The sequence below is a fragment of the Geotrypetes seraphini genome, chromosome 2 (assembly GCF_902459505.1).
Source record: "Geotrypetes seraphini chromosome 2, aGeoSer1.1, whole genome shotgun sequence".
Taxonomy (NCBI): Eukaryota; Metazoa; Chordata; class Amphibia; order Gymnophiona; family Dermophiidae; genus Geotrypetes; species Geotrypetes seraphini.
This window is the reverse complement of record NC_047085.1, coordinates 289,007,906-289,026,617: the sequence shown is the minus strand read 5'-3', so window position 1 is coordinate 289,026,617 and position 18,712 is coordinate 289,007,906. Positions and strand designations below refer to the sequence as shown.

Genomic DNA, 18,712 nt, shown 5'->3' with positions numbered 1-18,712 from the left:
GAAAAAAAATTTCCTCCTATTGGTTTTAAAAGTATTTCCCTGTAACTTCGAGTGTCCCCTAATCTTTATAATTTTTGATGGAGTGAAAAATCGATCCACTTGTACCTGTTCTACTCCACTCAGGATTTTGTAGACTTCAATCATATCTCCCCTCAGCCATCTGTTTTCCAAGCTGTAGAGACCTAACCATTTTAGTCTTTCCTCATATGAGAGGAGTTTCATCCCCTTTATCATCTTGGCTGCTCTTCTTTGAACCTTTTCTAGTGCCACTATATTTTTCTTGAGTTAAGGAGACCAGAATTGAACGCAGTACTCCAACTGAGGTCGTATCATGGAGCGATACAGGGGCACCATAACATTCTTAGTCTTGTTAACCATCCCTTTTTTAATAATCCTATTTGCTTTTTTGGCTGCTGCCGCATATTGGGCGAAAGGTTTCATCGTATTGTCTACGATGATATCCAGATCCTTTTCTTGGGCGCTAACCCCCAAGATGGACCCTAGCATCCAGTAACTGTGATTCAGGTTATTCTTTCCAATGTGCATCACTTTGCATTTGTCCACATTTAATTTCATCTTTCATTTGGATGCCCAGTCTTCCAGTTTTTTACAATTCGCATAGGTTTTAACAACTTTGAACAGTTTAGTGTCACCTCCAGTTTTTATTTCCTATGGGAGCTTCGGGGGTGGTCTGTGGAACTCTGTAAAACTTATTTTGGGGAGTTTGAGAGTAGGGTTCAGGTCTCCCACCTCCCCAAACCCCAAATTGCTATTTACTTTTGAAAAGTGTTTATTTTTACTGTTCTTGGCATGAATTCTCTGGCAGTGGCTAGTAACGTAGTAACGGTCCTTCTAGTCTGTCCATTAGTTATTCTCATTAGAAATACATGATTAAGTTCTTGTTGGCTATTTTGATATTTCTGGGCCATAGACTAAAGTCCACCTGGTAACGTCCTAGGTTCCAACTGCTGAAGTTGCTGTCCAAGCTCACTACAGCCTATCTAATCATCCCATTGTTTGCAGGATATCTAGTGTAAAGTTTGGCAAGTAACATCCTCATGTTCCAAGTTAGTGGAGCTCCCATTGATTCCCTCCCAACCCATCCTACCTGAATCGCCACATCTGATGCACAAACTGTACAAGTTTGTCCAATACTGGCCTTAGTTCTTTAAATCATTTGTTTTCTAATTAGAGATCCTTTGTGTTTATCCCAAGCTTTTTTAAAAATTCCATCATTGTTTTCCTATCCACCACCTCCCTCAGGAGGAAGCTCATTCCAGCCATCCACCACCCTCTCCGTGAAAAAGAATTTCCTAACATTACTCCTAAGTCTTCCTCCCTGCAACATCAAGCTATGCCCTCTAGTTTTACCATTTTCCCTTCTCTGAAAAAGATTTGGTTCTTTATTAATACCTTCTAAGTATTTAAACATCTGTATCATATCTCCCATGTCCCTCCTGTCCTCAAGAGCAGTGGTCCCTAACCCTGTCCTGGAGGACCACCAGAACAATCAGGTTTTCAGGATAGCCCAAATGAATATGCATGGAGCAGATTTGCATGCTTGTCACTTCCATTATATGCAAATCTTTCTCATGCATCCACTCTGGTTCGGCCCCCCTCAGCACCAGTTTCGTCCTTGTCTCCTCCTGTCTCGTCCAAGCAGCCAAGGGTCTCTTGGGATGATTTTTTTCTATGGGGAGCAGTTTTCTCTTGCTGAGGACCTGGACCCCTTTGGGAGATATCCAGGATCCTCTTGGGGGAACAGATGCCGCTGGCGACAGTTTTTTGGTTCTGTCAGCTGACAAGGGTGTGTCGGTGGTGCGCATCTTTCAGTGAAAAGAGCTCCAGGAGCTTATTCTTCAGGTCTCCTCGGTGTTGGTGTTTCGAGGAAGACACAAAGTAGCCCCCGTGTGTGGTGAACCCTCTGCTTTAGGGGATCCACTCTGTATCCCGCTCTTTTGCATCAGGATAGTTGGGATATTGTGTTTGCGCAGTGGAAAACACTGGAGGTGCCTTTTCGTTTTGCGCGCTCTATGACTTCCCTTTATCCCAGCCCAGAGGGGGATAGGGATACCTTGAAGTCGCTGGTGGTGAATGTGGTGGTCTGAGCTATTACAAACGGCATATGATGTCCATTGAGGGCGGCTCAGCCTTGAGGGACTCTGAGGAACATAGGTTAGAGTCCGTCCTTAAGCAGAATTTTGATGGCACAGCCCTTGCAGTGATGTGTGGTGGTCTGGTAGCTCGGGCTTGTTTTCGGTGGGATGAGCGTATCCTTGACCGTGAGTCTGATGACTGGTCCTTGGTGGAAGTAGCCAAATTTGAGATGGGTGCTTCTTATCTCTCTGATGCCATGTATGACCTTTTGCAGGTGTTGGCCAAGTCCATGGCTTTCTGGGTGGCCACTCATCATACCTTGAGGCTTCGGGCTTGGTCGGCAGATGAGGCATCTAAGGCTAATTTCCCTTTCTGGGGTCTTTTTTTGTTTGGTGAGGATTTGGTCAAGTTGGTTCAGACCTTAATGGACTTTAAGGTGCCCCCGTCTTCCTGAAGACCATGCCCACCTGCCTGCGTGGGGTGGAATTGCTCGGGGGCGTATGCGTGATTTCCACAGATATCATCCTGATCGAGGGGGCTGCTGCTTTACCTGCCTCTAGGTTTCCTCTGAGCTGTTTTTCAGTGCAAGCATTCCTGTTGAGGGGCCCGTTGGGGGGGGGGATGTGATTCCTCCGCTGATCCGCCCAATGACTCCTTGCCAGCACTTCCAGTGGGTGTTCGGTTGCGAAACTTTTACCAGGGATGGGCTAAGATCACAACGGATCAGTGGGTCCTGGAGGTGTTTCGGGACAGTTATACTCTAGAGTTTTCCCACTCCTTGCCAGATCACTTTCTCACTTCTCCTTGTCAAGTGGCATGGAAGAAGCAGACGCTTCAAAGATTGCTAGATTTCAAAGCAGTAGTGCCCATGCCTCTAGAGGAGTGTGGCACTGGCCAATATTCGATTACTTCATGGTGCCCAGGAAAGAGGGGACTTTTCATCCCATCTTGGATCTGAAGGGGGTCAACAGGGCACTGTGAGTTCAGTCTTTTTGCATGGAGACCCTGGGATCTGTCATTCTAGCGGTTCAGCCGGGAGAATTTCTGACCTCTCTCGATCTGATGGAGGCCTACTTGGCATGTTCTGATTCGCGCCGCCCATCAGCGGTTCCTTCGCTTTGCGATCTTGGGATGGCAGTTTTGTCTTCCTTTTGGTATGGCCTTGGCTCCGTGGACATTCACCAAGGTTATGGTGGTTGCCGTGGCGGCTTTGCGCAAGGAGGGCAGTCTGGTTCATCCCTATCTGGGCGACTAGCTGATTCAAGCAAAGTCTTTTCAGGAGAGTTCTCGAGTTATGGCTCGGGTTGTGAAGTTCCTACAGTTGCTGGGATGGGTAGTCAACCTATCTAAGAGCCGGTTGGTTCTGTCTTGGCACCTGGAGTACCTTGGGGCTCTTTTTGACACCAGCTTGGGGAAGGTCTTCCTGCCAGATTCCCAAGTGGTCAAATTGCAGTAGCAGATTCGTCTTCTGATGGCTTCCTGGTGTCCTCGGGCGCAGGTTTTTCTCCTGGTCTTAGGGTTGATGGCGGCTTCCCTGGATGTGGTTCGGTGGATCCGGGCTCACATGCACCTGCTTCAGCATGCTCTGCTTCAGTGCTGGTTGCCCAAGGTGCATGATTTGGACTCTCCCATTCCTCTTCGGGGGTTAGTTCCGTTGCAATGTCCGTTGGTGGCTACAGTCTTCCAATCTGGTGCAGGGAGTGAGTCTGGATCAACCCCAGTGGACAGTGCTTCTCATGGATGCAAGTCTACTTGGTTGGGGAGCTCAGTGTCTCAGTTGCTCAGGTAAGGGCAGCTGGTCTCCGGAGGAGTCTTGGTTAATTCAATGTTCTGGAGACCAGAGCAAAACTGGCTGGCGTTGCTAGCATTCCAGACATTGACAGGCATGTCTGATTGGGTTTTCTTGGACAATGCCACAGTGGTAGCTTATGTCAATCGTCAGGGGGGAACCAGGAGCCCTCTGGTGGCGCAGAAGGCTTCTCTGCTCACGGTGTGGGCAGAGACTCATCTTCGGGACATCTCTGCTTCCCACATAGCAAAAGTGGAGAATGTCCAGGCAGACTTCCTCAGTCATCACGTTCTAGATCCCATAGAGTGGTTTCTCGGTCCCGCAGCCTTCGAGTTGATTGTGTAGTCTTGGGGGCTGTTAGTCATGGACATGATTGCCAATGCCAAAACGCCACGCTTCTTCAGTTGGTGCAGAGATGCTCACGCTGAGTGGCTGGATGCTCTGGTACAGCCTTGGCTGACGGCGGGCCTCCTGTACATGTTTCCTCCATGGCCGATGGTTGGCAGAGTCCTTCTTCGCATTGCTTGGCACCCCCGGCAGGCAGACCCAGGTGTCCATGGTACACAGATCTGGTTCGTTTTCTCATGGCAGATCCTCTTCTGCTGCCCCTCTCGCCCAACCTTCTGACTCGGGGCCCATTCCAATGTTCGATCCAGGTCCCTTTTGTCTTACGGATTGGCTTTTGAGAGGGAACGTCTACTTAAGAGAGGTTATTCAGATAAAATGATCTCATAAGAACATAAGAAGTTGCCTCCGCCGAGGCAGACCAGAGGTCCATCTCGCCCAGCGGTCCGCTCTTGCGGCGGCCCATCAGGCCCACTGCCTGAACAGTGGTCTCTGACTAATTTTACCATTTACCTCTAATCCTATCCCTATAACCTTACTTCTACTCTTATCTGTACCCCTCAATCCCTTTGTCCTCCAGGTACCTGTCCAGACCTTCTTTGAAGCCCTGTAGCGTGCTTCTGCTTATCACATCCTCCGGTAGCGCGTTCCATATATCCACCACTCTCAGGGTGAAAAAGAACTTCCTGGCATTTGTTCTAAACCTTTCCCCTCTCAATTTCACTGAGTGTCCCCTTGTACTTGAGGTTCCCCATAGTTTGAAAAATCTGTCCCTGTCCACTTTTTCTATGCCCTTCATGATCTTGAAGGTTTCTATCATGTCTCCTCTAAGTCGTCACTTTTCCAGGGAGAAAAGCCCCAGCTTTTTCAGTCTGTCAGTATATGAGAGGTCCCCCCATACCCTTTATTAGCTTAGTTGCTCTTCTCTGGACTCCTTCGTCCTGGTCGTGATACCTTTCTTAATGATACCCAACATTCTGTTCGCTTTCCTTGAGGCTGTGGCGCACTGCGCCGACGCCTTCAATGTTGTGTCTACCATCACTCCCAGGTCTCTTTCAAGGTTGCTTACCTCTAGCGGTGATCCCCCCATCTTGTAAGTGAACATCGGGTTCTTTTTCCCAACATGCATGACCTTGCATTTCCCTATGTTGAAGCTCATTTGCCATTTTTTGGCCCACTCTTCCAGCGTTGTCAGATCTTTTTGGAGGTCTTCGCAGTCCTCCATGGTTTTGACCCTGCTGTATAGTTTAGTGTCATCCGCAAATTTAATAACCTCACATTTTGTTCCCGCCTCCAGGTCGTTAATAAATATATTGAACAGAAGCGGTCCCAGCACCGACCCCTGCGGAACTCCGCTCGTGACCCATTTCCAATCTCCCTCTGTTTCCTGTCCGCCAGACAGTTTTTGATCCATCTTTAGACCACCCCTTGCACCCCATGGTTCCATAGTTTCCTTAGCAGTCTTTCGTGTGGTACCTTGTCGAAGGCTTTTTGGAAGTCAAGGTAAATGATGTCTATGGATTCCCCTTTATCCACCTGGCTGTTTACCCCCTCAAAGAAGTATTATAAGTTTGTGAGGCATGACCTGCCCTTGCAGAAGCCATGCTGGCTCGACTTTAGCTGCCCAGTGTTTTCGATGTGTTCCCAGATGCTATCCTTAATTAGCGCTTCCATCATCTTTCCCGGAACCGAGGTCAAGCTCACCGGCCTGTAGTTTCCCGGGTCTCCCCTTGAGCCTTTCTTAAAGATTGGCGTGACATTTGCTATTTTCCAGTCCTCCGGAATCTCTCCAGTTTTTAAGGATAGGTTGCATATCTGTCGAAGTGGCTCAGCTATTTCGTTCCTTAGTTCCTTGAGTACCCTTGGGTGAATGCCGTCCGGACCTGGCGATTTGTCGCTCTTTAGCTTATCTATCTGCCTGAGGATATCCACCTTGCTCACCTCCAGTTGAACCAGATTTTCATCCTGATTTCCTTTTATGATCTCCTCGGGTTCCGGAATGTTGATTGTGTCCTCCCTTGTGAAAACCGACGTGAAGAACTCATTTAACCTGTCCGCTATCTCCTTTTCCTCTTTTACCACTCCCTTTCTGTCTCCATCATCCAAGAGTCCCACTTCCTCCCTAGCTGGTTGCTTCCCCTTGACGTACCTGTAGAATGATTTGAAGTTTGTTGCTTCCCCTGCCAGTCTTTCTTTATATTCTCTTTTTGCTTTCCTACCCACTCGGTGACACTCCTTTTGGTGTTTTTTTTATGCTCCTTTTGGTTGTCCTCTGTCTGGTCTTTTTTCCATTTTTTGAATGATGCTTTCTTATCACTTATTGCCTTTTTCACTGCATTTGTTATCCACACTGGGTTTTTTGTTCTATTTTTTTTGCACCCTTTCCTGAACTTGGGGACACACAGGTTCTGTGCTTCGTGCACCGTGCCCTTGAGTAGGGTCCAGGCTTTTTCTACGGACTCCATCTTCCTTGCGGTATCGTTGAGTTTCTTCCCCACCATTTTCCTCATGGCATCATAATTCCCTTTTTTGAAGTTGAGTGCTGTCATTGTGGTTCTTTTCACCTTTGATGATCCAATTTCTAGCCTGTACTGGATCGTGTTGTGGTCGCTGTTTCCTAATGGGGCTAGTACCGCCACCTCCTTAGTGGGTCCCCCTAGTCCGTTGAAGATTAGATAAAGAGTGGCATCTCCCCGTGTTTGTTCCGTGACCAGCTGTTCCATGAAACAGTCCCTCATGACCTCCATGAATTTGGTCTCCCTCATGCAGTTTGAGTGTCCGATTCTCCAGTCTATTCCCGGGTGGTTGAAGTCCCCCATCACCACCACACTTCCGCTTTTGCATAACTGTCTCAGTTCTGCCTCCAGGTCCTGGTCGATTTCTTCCGATTGGCCAGGTGGGCGATAGTACAGACCCAATTTTATGTCTGCTCCTGTTCCTCCTGGTAGCTTAACCCATAGTGATTCCAAGTCATCCGCCCTTATTGTTGTTTCCATCCTGGTTGAAGGTATGGAATCTTTTATATATAACGCTATTCCTCCACCCTTTTTGTGTGACCTATCTCTCCTGTAGAGTTTGAACCCTGGTAAAGCCACATCCCATTCTTTGTCATCAGTCCACCACGTTTCTGTGACTCCAATTATGTCTAGGCCCTTTGTGCTGGCTAATACTTCAAGCTCTCCCATTTTAGCCCTTAGGCTCCTAGCATTAGTGTACAGGCAGTGTAAGTCCCGGTTGTTCGCCTTTCTTGCAGGATTTCCTCGTGGTTTGGCGCTCCTGGCGACCCCCTCGGGAGTTGCCAGTCCCCAAGCCTCGTCTCGGTCATCCTCCTCCTGTGGTACGTCTGTTTCGTCCTCAGCCTGTTTCCTCATTTTTGGTTGTCCCTCTGGATTCCGTTGTTCTCTGTTAGTCCTGTTTGCCAGTTTTATTTGTGTCCTAGACCCCTGCAATTTGTCCTTAGGTTCTTCTTCAAAAAATTTCCACTCTCTTGGGGTCCCGGAGGCTTTCCACTTTGAAGGCTTATGTGCGGGTTTGGCATATTTTTGAGGAGTAGTGTGCTGCGTGTTGGGTGGTTTCCTTTCACTCCTCTTTGCCTCACATCTTGGAGTTCTTGTAGGATGGCCTGGCCTGGACTTTTCTCAGGATTCGGGTTCAGCTTGCAGCTTTGTCTGTGTTTCGTGGTTTGCTGCAGGGTAAGCGTTTAACTTCTTTTCTGGACATGGTTCGCTTTTTGAGGGTGGCTAAATTGCATCGGCCTCCAGTGCGGCCTTCGGTTTCAGCCTAGGCTCTCAATCTGGTCCTGTCCGTGCTAGTGTGCCCTTCCTTTGAGCCCCTGGTTCCTGCTCATTGAAGGACCTTGCTCTCAAGGCGGTTTTCCTGGTGACTATTACTTCTGCAAGACGCATTTCTGAGCTGCAGGCTTTCTCTTGTAGGCCTCACTCCCTGGAGTTTTCTAGGGAGCATATAGTGCTGCGGCCTGTTCCTTTCTTTCTGCCAAAGGTAATCTTGCCTTTTCAAGTCAACCAGTCTGTGGGGAGGGAGGGGGCGCAAAATATCTGTACCATTAAAAAAAATGGAATGAGAACCCCCACCACCCCCGGCAGAAGCCCTGACAGCAGTGACAGGAGGCTCCTTCTCATGTCACTACTGTCAGGGTTCTGTGTGACTCAATCGCTCACTGAGCGACTTGAGTCTGGGAGTTTGCATGCAAATGATTTGTTCCTCCATGCAAATCATTTGCATGCAAACAAGATAGTGAATCAGTCGCTGTTTCAAAATCGGTCAACAGCGATTGAATCACTATCTTTAGTGAATCTGGGCCTTAGTCACTTGAATGTGAAGTCATTTCCGTGAAGAACTAGTTAGGGAGGCTTAGACTTGCTTGTTATTTAGATAAATCCAAACAGTACAATGAAAAGCTCTCTTATAGGGTGCTAAATACAGTATTGTATTGGTTGCCTTAGATGGAGCAAGATTATATATTAACAATAATTTATCAACTAGATTCAACTTGCATAGGGGAGTTAGACAAGGATGCCCTTTGTCTCCATTACTTTTTGATGTTGTCCTAGAACCTTTATTAATTGCAATAAACAAAACTAGGGAAATAAAGGGAATCTCATTTACCAGTTTTGAATTTAAATTATCTGCATATGCAGATGATATATTATTATATTTAAGAGAACCGGAAATTACTATTCCATGTATGCTTAATTTAATAGAAAAATACGGTACATTTTCTGGATATAAAATTAATTGGAATAAATCTGAAATCCTCCCAATTAATGTTCATTGTACCAAAGGATTATTTGATCCATATTCATTTATTTGGAAAGAGGATGGAATAAAATACTTAGGAATTATGATCAAAAATACAATTGAAGACACAGTCAAAGAGAATGAAAAACTTTTATTGAAAAAAATAACAGAAATGTGTGAGCAATGGAATCCATTACATCTTTCTTGGTGGGGAAGAATTCAAACAATTAAAATGATGATATTGCCTGTGGTTTGTTACCAAATGAGTATGATTCCAATATTTTTTCAGGGGTCATTTTATAAAAAACTTAACAATATTCTTACAAAATTTGTTTGGTGTGGGAAAAGACCAAGAATCGCTTTAGTATCATTACAAAGACCAATTATGGAAGGGGGGGTAAATTTTCCAAATTTTTATAGGTATCATCAAGCCTATATTTTAAGACAGGGTATGTATTGGATCCTCCCAGATCTCTTAGAAAATGTACCAGATTGGCTGTATTTAGAATGGCGGCTCCTGTTCCCTTTAAATCCAGAACATTTAATTTCTTTATCAATGCCTATAAGATACAAAGAACACAGAATCTTATTAGATACTTGGAAAACATTAAGATACATAAATAATCTGACACCAGAACCAATTGCTAAATCCCTAAATCAATCAATATGGGTAAACTCCAGGATCAGAATTGGCGGATTTAAAATCGTCTGGAAACAATGGATAACTGCAGGAATAAGAACATTAAATGATGTCATATCAGAAGGTTCCTTGCTTAGTTTTTCACAATTGCAAAATAAATTTAGACTAAATAAAACACAATTTTTTAAATGGATGCAATTGAAGCAAGCCATTCAGGTAGGGTTCCCTGAATGGAAAGTTCTCAATACTCAATATAGTTTGCAAGTTTTATGTTTCCAGATGGATTTCTTGGGTCACCAAGCCGCAAAATGGTATAAATTAATAAATGGATTTCTAAATAAAAAAAAGAAAACTGGACTTAGGGATATTTGGAGCATTGAGATTGGACAGACAATTTCTGCATCTCAATGGCCAAAATTCTGGTCCTGGAGATTAAGATTAACAAAGTCAGCATCTATGAGTCAAACATGGTTATTTTTATTACATAGAGTGTTATGGACCCCGACGCGCTTGCAAAAGATAGATAATACTAGATCTAATAGATGTTGGCATTGTAAAATAGAAGTAGGGACATTGGATCATTTAATTTTTTTTTGTCCCTGTATAAAAGCTTTTTGGAATTTAATTTGGCCCCAAATAAATATATTACTAGAAAATCACGTAGGACTCTCATATGATACCATATTATTCGGTACTGCAATGAGAACACAGAGTCCAATATCAGCAAATAATAATAAATTACTTTTAATAAATTACTTTTAACTCCTGGAATTGACAGGAGTTGCCATGCAGCAAATCACACAAAATTGGAAAGATTTTACCAAACTAAATTATACATTTTGGTGGAACTCGGTATGTCACATTTACAAAATGGAGAAAATTTTGGCTTTACAACAAGGAAATATTAAAAATTTTAAGAAAATATGGGATCCATTGACTAATTATTCTAGAGATCAGATATCTTAACACATTGATAATAGTAATATAGGGTTAGGGTGGGAAATATAGATATTAATATGAAAGAAAAATGGAAAAACAATTAATAGGGGAAAGGGATGAATATTTATGATATGAATTTGTACATACATATATATTTTATTATACATTTTATAATATGTGATTCATGTATTGAAAGAATGAAAATTCTATAAATAAAAATTTAAAAAAAAAAAAGAAAACAAAAATGAAAGTTATTATTTTTGTCTGGTACAATATTGGGATATACCTGTTGACTGCATGTCTTAGGACATTTTATAACATCCTTAAACCATAGGTGCCAGCTCTTTGGGTGTTTGGGCAAACTATTTGGTTGTGCCCAGGGAGGGGTAACTTCCACTGGACTCAGCACCATCAATTATTATGAAAAGTTGGCTCCTATGTGTTAAAAGTACTATATAAGAACATAAGAATTGCCGCTGCTGGGTCAGACCAGTGGTTTATCGTGCCCAGCAGTTCGCTCCCATGACGATCCTTAGATCAAAGACCAGTGCCTTAACTGAGTCTAGCCCTACCTGTGTACATTCTGGTTCAGCAGGAACTTGTCTAGCTTTGTCTTGAAACCCTGGAGGGTATTTTCCCCTATAACAACCTCTGGAAGAGCATTCCAGTTTTCTACCACTCTCTGGGTGAAGAAGAACTTCCTTACGTTTGTACGGAATCTATCCCCTTTTAACTTTTAGAGAGTGCCCTCTCGTTCTCCCTACCTTGGAGAGGGTGAACAACCTGTCTTTATCTACTGTCTATTCCCTTCTTTATCTTGAATGTTTCTATTATGTTCCCTCTGTCTCCTCTTTTCAAGGGAGAAGAGGCCCAGTTTCTCTAATCTCTTACTGTACGGCAACTCCTCCAGCCCCTTTACCATTTTTGTTGCTCTTCTCTGGACCCTTTCGAGTAGTACTGTGTTTTTCTTCATGTACGGCGACCATCTTTCTGTAATATATTTATATATGATATACTTTGGGCATAAAACAGAAAAAGTTGGTATCTTTGTATCATTCGTGGAGTGATTTCATAAACTAAACTAAACCTTATGTTTGTATACTGCATCATCTCCATAAAGATAGAACTCTGCACGGTTTACAGGTAATTCAATAAATGAGGGAATTTCATCTGTCCTGTCTTGGGTTTTGTTTTCTTCTCTCCCATTCTACTTTTAGTGTATATAGAGATGGAGCTGCCTTCTCCATTGCTATGCCACTTACCAGTTAGTGTACCTCATTACTGTCATGGGATGTCTTTTCATTCGAGGCTTGTGCAGATCAGATCAAAGAGAGCTCATGAGGATGGGGGATAAACTTAGTTCTCCATGTCATTCTTTACCTGCCCCCTCTAATTTGCAGAAAGAGGAAGCAGTGGTAGAGGTAGTATGCATGTGACATTAGTATAGTTGCATCTATAAAATATGTTCAGGTAATGGGAATGTACCTTGGTGTATGGTTATGACCCAAAAGAGTGAGAGAGGATTTTTAAGAACTTGTTAAGTTTTGGTTGCCAGCAACATAGTGGAGAATGACAGACTATAAAATGTTATATGTGTGATATCTTCCACCAGATCATTTGCATCATATATATGCCAGCATCTGGACTGCGTTGATGAGCATATGGAAAAAGGGGCACCTTTGTCTACAACTGGTGTACATGTTCAGCCCTTTTGGGTCATGATCTTTGGACTGATCATGAACATTGTTTTCATCAAGAGAAGCCCAATAATGGGCTGTGGGCTACTCAGCATGAAACCTCTGGAGCTAAGAACATAAGCAATGCCTCCGCTGGGTCAGACCTGAGGTCCATTGTGCTCAGAAGTCCACACACGCGGCGGCCCAACAGGTCCAGGACCTGTGCAGTAATCCTCTATCTATACCCCTCTATCCCCTTTTCCAGCAGGAAATTGTCCAATCCTTTCTTGAACCCCAGTACCTATTACACCCTCTGGAAGCACATTCCAGGTGTCCACCACACGTTGGGTAAAGAAGAACTTCCTAGCATTCGTTTTGAATCTGTCCCCTTTTAACTTTTCCGAATGCCCTCTTTTCTTTTCTTTTTCGAAAGTTTGAAGAATCTGTCCCTCTACACTCTCTCTATGCCTTTCATGATCTTGTAAGTCTCTATCATATCCCCTCTGGTTATCACCATTGGCTGACTTGTTCTAGCAGTAGTATGGAAACAGGTTTTAGCTAAAGTGGACTTTGCTGCATGCCCAAACTGACTGCTTTGTGACTCAACAGACTGAGGACCTTTGCTAAAAATTACGACCCATTGGTTAAATGGGAGGAGAGAGTAGGACAATGACTTTGAGTGCATAAATACTGTATGTTTCCTCTAAGCCAGTGGTCTCAAATTCAAACACTTTGCAGGGCCACATTTTGGATTTGTAGGTACTTGGAGGGCCGCAGAAAAAAATAGTTTAATGTCTTATTAAAGAAATTACAATTTTGCATGAGGTAAAACTCTCTTTATAGTTTATAAATCTTTCCTTTAACGGTTAAAGGAAATATTTATAAACTATAAAGAGTTTTACCTCATGCAAAATTGTCATTTTGTTTAATAAGACATTAACTATTTTTTCTGTGGTCCTCACAGTTAAAGTTTAATATCTTTCCTTTTTCAGAAATGATACATTTCAATCACTATATTGAAAATAAAATTAGTTTCCCTACCTTTGTTGTCTGGTGACTTTATTTTCTGGTGCTTTTAATTATGTTTCCAGGGCCTTTTTGTCCAATGACTGTTTTTCACTCCGTCTTCACTTTCTGCCTTGCATCCATCTTTTTCCATGTCTCTTACCTTCCCATTTCCATAGTCTGACATCTCTCTCCTTCCCCCCCCCCCAGTATAACATTTCTCTTTCCCTTCTTCCTTTTCTGCCCCCGGCAGTCCATCTCCCTTCCCCCTTTTTGGCCCCCCTCCCAGTCCAACATTTCTCCCTCTTTTCCACCAGTCCAACATTTTTTTTTTTTCCTCTTCCTCCTGCACGCTTCTCCTCTAGTCCTCCTTCCCTTAAACAATTTTTCTCTCTCTCTCTCTTTGTATTTCTCTCTTTTTCTGTCTTTCTCTCTCTCTCTTTCTCTCTCTCTCTCTCTCTTTCTCTCTCTCTCTCTTTCTCTCTCTCTCTTTCTCTCTCTTTCTCTCCCCCTTTCCCAGTGTTACATTTCTCCTTCCCTCATTTCTGTCCTCCCCATCCATCTCACCCTCTCCATGAGTCCAATGCTTTCTCTCTCTGTCCTTACCTCTTCCCTCAAGTGACATCCCTCTTTCCCACCCCCCAACCCAACATGCTCTCGCACCATCTCGCTCTCCCCTCCAGTGTGTAGCACCTTTCCTTTTCCTCCCTTTCTGCCAGGTGCAGCAGTACCTCTTCTCCTTTCCTTTTACATCCCCCCCCCCCCGTCCAGCAGTACCCCTTCTTCCTTCCCTGCCCCCCTGTCCAGCAATACCTCTATTTTGCGCCCCGCGGTCTGCACGCGATCTCGCACACTGGGCAGGAAGAGAGGCACCGGTGTCAGCTGACTTGAAGCTTCTTGCTGCCGTCTTGTCTCCGCATACCTGGACCAGCAGTGGCATGTTAGAGAAAGGAGATAAGTCCCAACAGATACACGAAGGCAGGAGTCCTGGCATATGCGACGGCAGCAGGAAGTTTCAAGTCAGCTGGCGCTTGAGCCTCTCTTCCTGCCTAGTGTACGAGATCACGTACAGACCGTGGGCCGCAAAATAGGACCTGGGGGGCTACATGTGGCCTGCGGGCCATGAGTTTGAGACTGCTGCTCTAAGCTGAGCATGTGAGCAATTGCTATTACATTCTAGGAGTGTTGCTCACAGGTTTTCCATGGTTGCTTACAAAAATACTTGCAAATCTGGAAAATTGTTGGTATTTAGAACTTGTCACTCACACAATAAAAACTTAGAACATGCTGCTTACATGAAAAAAAATTTGCATGCACCGTGTCAGTCCTTAAGAGGGAGTATTGTTAGAACTGTGCATTGATCTGGATAGATACACTTGCATTCTTCTATGGGGTGGGGAGTCGGAGAGATGAGAATAATGGAGTAAAAATAGCATCATGAGCTGCTTATTAGCATTATACCAAGGAAAGATGTTATGGATAATTGCACTGTATGGATGCTAAGATTCTTGTTTTGTATTATGGATTGGTATTTGTTTTAAAAATATTAGATATGAAATAATTGTGTACTATTTAATCTTACTCTGCATTGTAGGTATCTATGGTGCTGGTTGCCTAATAACAGAAGGTTGCCGTGGTGAAGGAGGCATTCTTATCAACAGTGAAGGTGAAAGATTTATGGAAAGATATGCCCCTGTTGCAAAGGATCTTGCTTCTAGAGATGTGGTGTCACGTTCTATGACTATTGAAATACGGGAAGGAAGGTTTGTGTTGTGAACATAAATGAATCTAGATTTTTATTGCAGTTGAAAATTCTTGATATTGATCAACTTTCATACATGTACTTTTGTTTTATTAGTTACAAGGATCACATAACATCAATTAGCTTGAAAAGAAACCAAAAATTCATTTTATTAAGTTATATGCCTCTGGAAATCCCAGAAAAACCAAGAAGTGCTCCCCCAAAGATCAGGCAAGATTTAAGAAAAAAAAACGTGCTGCTACTATACTGGAGCCGAAACCAACTAAAGTAAATGTGTAACTGCATTTTTTTTTTTTTTTTTAAATCTACTAAATGAGCTCAAGAAATAGCAAAGCACTGAGATTTAGTAAAACCTTGTTTCTGGCATTGATTATGTAGTCACTTAGGATGGTAACTTCTGGAAGTCAGCAAAACTAAGTCCAACAATCACACTAATGAAAAGAGCCATCAATATGTTTTACTAGAAAGGAGAGTGGGTAGTTTTCAAGCAGGCTGTTTACTTAGTTAAATGTGGATTATACCTCCAGTTAGCAGATGGGGAAAATAACTGCTTATTTTGTCAGTACATTTGACACTGATAAGTAGCAGTGATAAGACAGTATCTTCTTAGTTGACCCCCATGGTGGAATTAGGCAAAGGCCTGCAGGGTTTTAGTTAGTCACTGGGTCGTCTTGACCTCCTCATATTCTCAAATGCTTGAGTACCTGATTGTAAAACTGCTTAGATAAACCTTGATAGGCAGTATATAAAATCCTAATAAAACTTGAAAACTTGAAACTTCTTCCTTTTCATTGACCCAGAGAGAAATATCAGGGCGGCCTGTGTAGCTCAGGTATAAGTTTATTTATTTTAAAAAAAGTGTATTGTGGTGCTTGTTCTGCTGATGCATATGTGCTTCATGGACTTTTTTGCAGTGGTAGTAGTTGGGGATGCTGTCTCAGCATGGCTGAGTATGGGAGATGATGTGGGGAGCTTTCTCTGGATAAAAGCAGGATTGAATCTCATTCCCATCCACACATGACTTGCTGTACCTGCTCTTACCCTAACCCAATTGTTTTTATTCCTCATTGTTTTCTTTTCTTTAAACATTGTAGTTTTACCGCTTCTCTTCTTGTCTCTCGTTTTTCCATTGTCCAAGTTTGTCCACTTTTTTATTATAAATATTCTTATGTTTCCCTATTTTAGTGTACACTAGTGCTGCCCGATTCATGATTCGAATCGATTCACCAATTCACTTTGGGTGAATTGATTCGAATCGATTTACTTTATATTAAAAAAAAAAAAAAATCGGCCTCCCAATTGGTGACTGATCCTTGCCCTCCAAAGCGCAAAAGTGATCACAGAAATAGTGAGACTCGAGGTGCAGCTGAAACAAACTCCCAGGGAGACATAGAGCCGACAGAATTCATTTCTGACTTCCACCTTGCAGAAGACCGCAGAGCTGGCCACCATCCAAGTTCCCAGGTTTCCAGGGGCATGACAAATCCTAATACCACCAGATCCCCCCAAAAATTAAAACTATCCTTCCCCTGATTAAAAGGCATGTCGCATGCAGGAAAGCTAGAGACAACCCTTCCCTTCAGAATCACTGAGCTCTGGAATAACCTTACCTCCCCACTTCGGAATCTGAGTTCCCTCCAACTTTTCCGTAAACATCTGAAAACTTGGCTATTCTCAAATGTAATACTTCCTCACTCTCTGGTATACTAAGCTCCTCTAAACATTCTTTATACTAAGGCCTATAACCCTTCATTGGAGTTCCTTTTCTATCTCAGCTCCTGTAAACCATGCCGAGCTCTACAATTGTGGAGAGGATGCAGTATACAAACCTAAGGTTTAGTTTAGTTTAGTTTGTTTTGGGTTTTTTTGGGGAGGGAGAAATAATGGGTCTAAAAACAGAGGAGAGGGAGAGAGATGGTGGACAATGGGATTTAGGGAGGGAAGAAACAGAAAGGGAAAGAATTTGGACACAAGGGATGGTGTAGAGGGGGGGATAGAGATACTGGATAGGAGGGTAGTTGGGAAGAGAATGGGAGAAATGGTAAACCCTGGGGGTGGTGGGGAAGGAGTGAGAGATGCAGGATGGAAGGGTAGTTAAGAAAATGAGAGATGGTGGATCTGGGGATGGTGGGGTCCATCGCTGCAGCTGCGGGGATGGAGACAAAGAAAAAGGAAAGATGCCAGACTTCTAGGGAAGGGAAACGGAAGGGGAGGACAGAGATGAAAGATGGATTGTTAGCACGGAGAAAGAAGAAAGGAGACCCTGACCAGAAGACAGCCAGAGCCTGTGACCCAACATGATTTGAACAATGACAAGACAACAAAGGTAGAAAAAATAATTTTATTTTCTGTTTTAGATTACATTGTGTCAGATTTGAAATTTGTATCCTGCCAGAACTGGTGTTAGACCGTGAACGTGAGCTAGGATTTAACAAAGAAAGGAAAAGTAATTTTTGTTTGTTTATTTTGTTTACACCACAGCACCAGTGTGGGTAGGAGAGGGCAAAGAACATAAGAACATAAGCATTGCTTCTGCCGGGTCAGACCAGGGGTCCGTCGTGCCCAGCAGTCCGCTCCTGCGGCGGCCCCCAGGTCCGTGACCTGTAAGTGGTTCTTAACCTAAAATTCTTTATTCCCTATTCATTTAGTACCTGTATAGTTACCCTCTATCTGTACCCTTCAATACCCTTCTCCTTCAGGAAATCATCCAATCCCTTTTTGAAGCCCAATATTGTACTCTGCCCTATCACCTCCACTGGGAGCGCATTCCAGGTGTCCACCATCCTCTGAGTGAAGAAAAACTTCCTAGCATTCGTTTTGAATCTGTCTCCTTTTAATTTTTCGGAATGCCCTCTTGTTTTTGTTGGCCCGGTTAGTCTGAAGAATCTGTCCATATCCCAGGACAAGCAGGCAGCATATTCTTGACTGATGGGTGACGGCACCGACGGAGCCCCGGTACGGACAATTTTAGAGTGATTGCACTCTAAGAACTTGGAAAGTTCTAGCAGGCCGCACCGCGCACGCCTTCCCGCCCGACAGAGGCGCACGGTCCCCAGTTTCTTAGTTTCCGCGGAGCTAAGAAGACGCACTTTCAACGGCTGTTGAAAACTTTTTTCTCATTCACCTTCCCGCTCGCGTAAACCTTTTCGGAATTTGTATTTCCCTTTTTTCTTTTCTTTTTTTAATAATAATAAAAAAAAAAATTTTCTTTTTTTTTCCCTCTCTTTTTCGGACTACATCAACAAGCAGGGTGGGACAGGCTCTCGCCTCTTGTGCCAAGAAGCCCAGAAGATTTGGGCTTGGGCCACAGATCACCATCTATTCCTGAAAGCTATCTACATTCAGGGAGAACAGAATTCCTTGGCGGACAAGCTCAGCAGAATTCTCCAGCCTCACGAGTGGACACTCGATCCTTTAACTCTACAGTCCATCTTCGCTCAGTGGGGCACTCCTCAGATAGACCTCTTTGCAGCTCCTCACAATCACCAGCTGCCCCTATTCTGCTCCAGACTCTACTCTCCCCACTGTCTGGCAGCGGATGCATTTCTCCTCGATTGGTCCAATCTGTTCCTGTACGCTTTCCCTCCTCTGCCTCTCATGTTAAGAACCTTGTTCAAGCTCAAGAGGGAACGAGCCACCATGATTCTGATTGCTCCACGGTGGCCCAGACAACATTGGTTCTCCCTTCTACTTCAACTCAG

General features: G+C 43.7%; 1 protein-coding gene across 1 annotated transcript in view; it reads left to right on the top strand.

The window, feature by feature from the left end:
• SDHA (succinate dehydrogenase complex flavoprotein subunit A) overlaps nucleotides 1-18,712 on the top strand; it is a 214,168-nt gene that overhangs the window by 87,377 nt on the left and 108,079 nt on the right. The window contains exon 8 of the mRNA XM_033929796.1: nucleotides 14,844-15,012. Within this exon, the coding sequence (XP_033785687.1) occupies nucleotides 14,844-15,012 (169 nt within the window). The remainder of the gene's footprint in view (nucleotides 1-14,843; nucleotides 15,013-18,712) is intronic.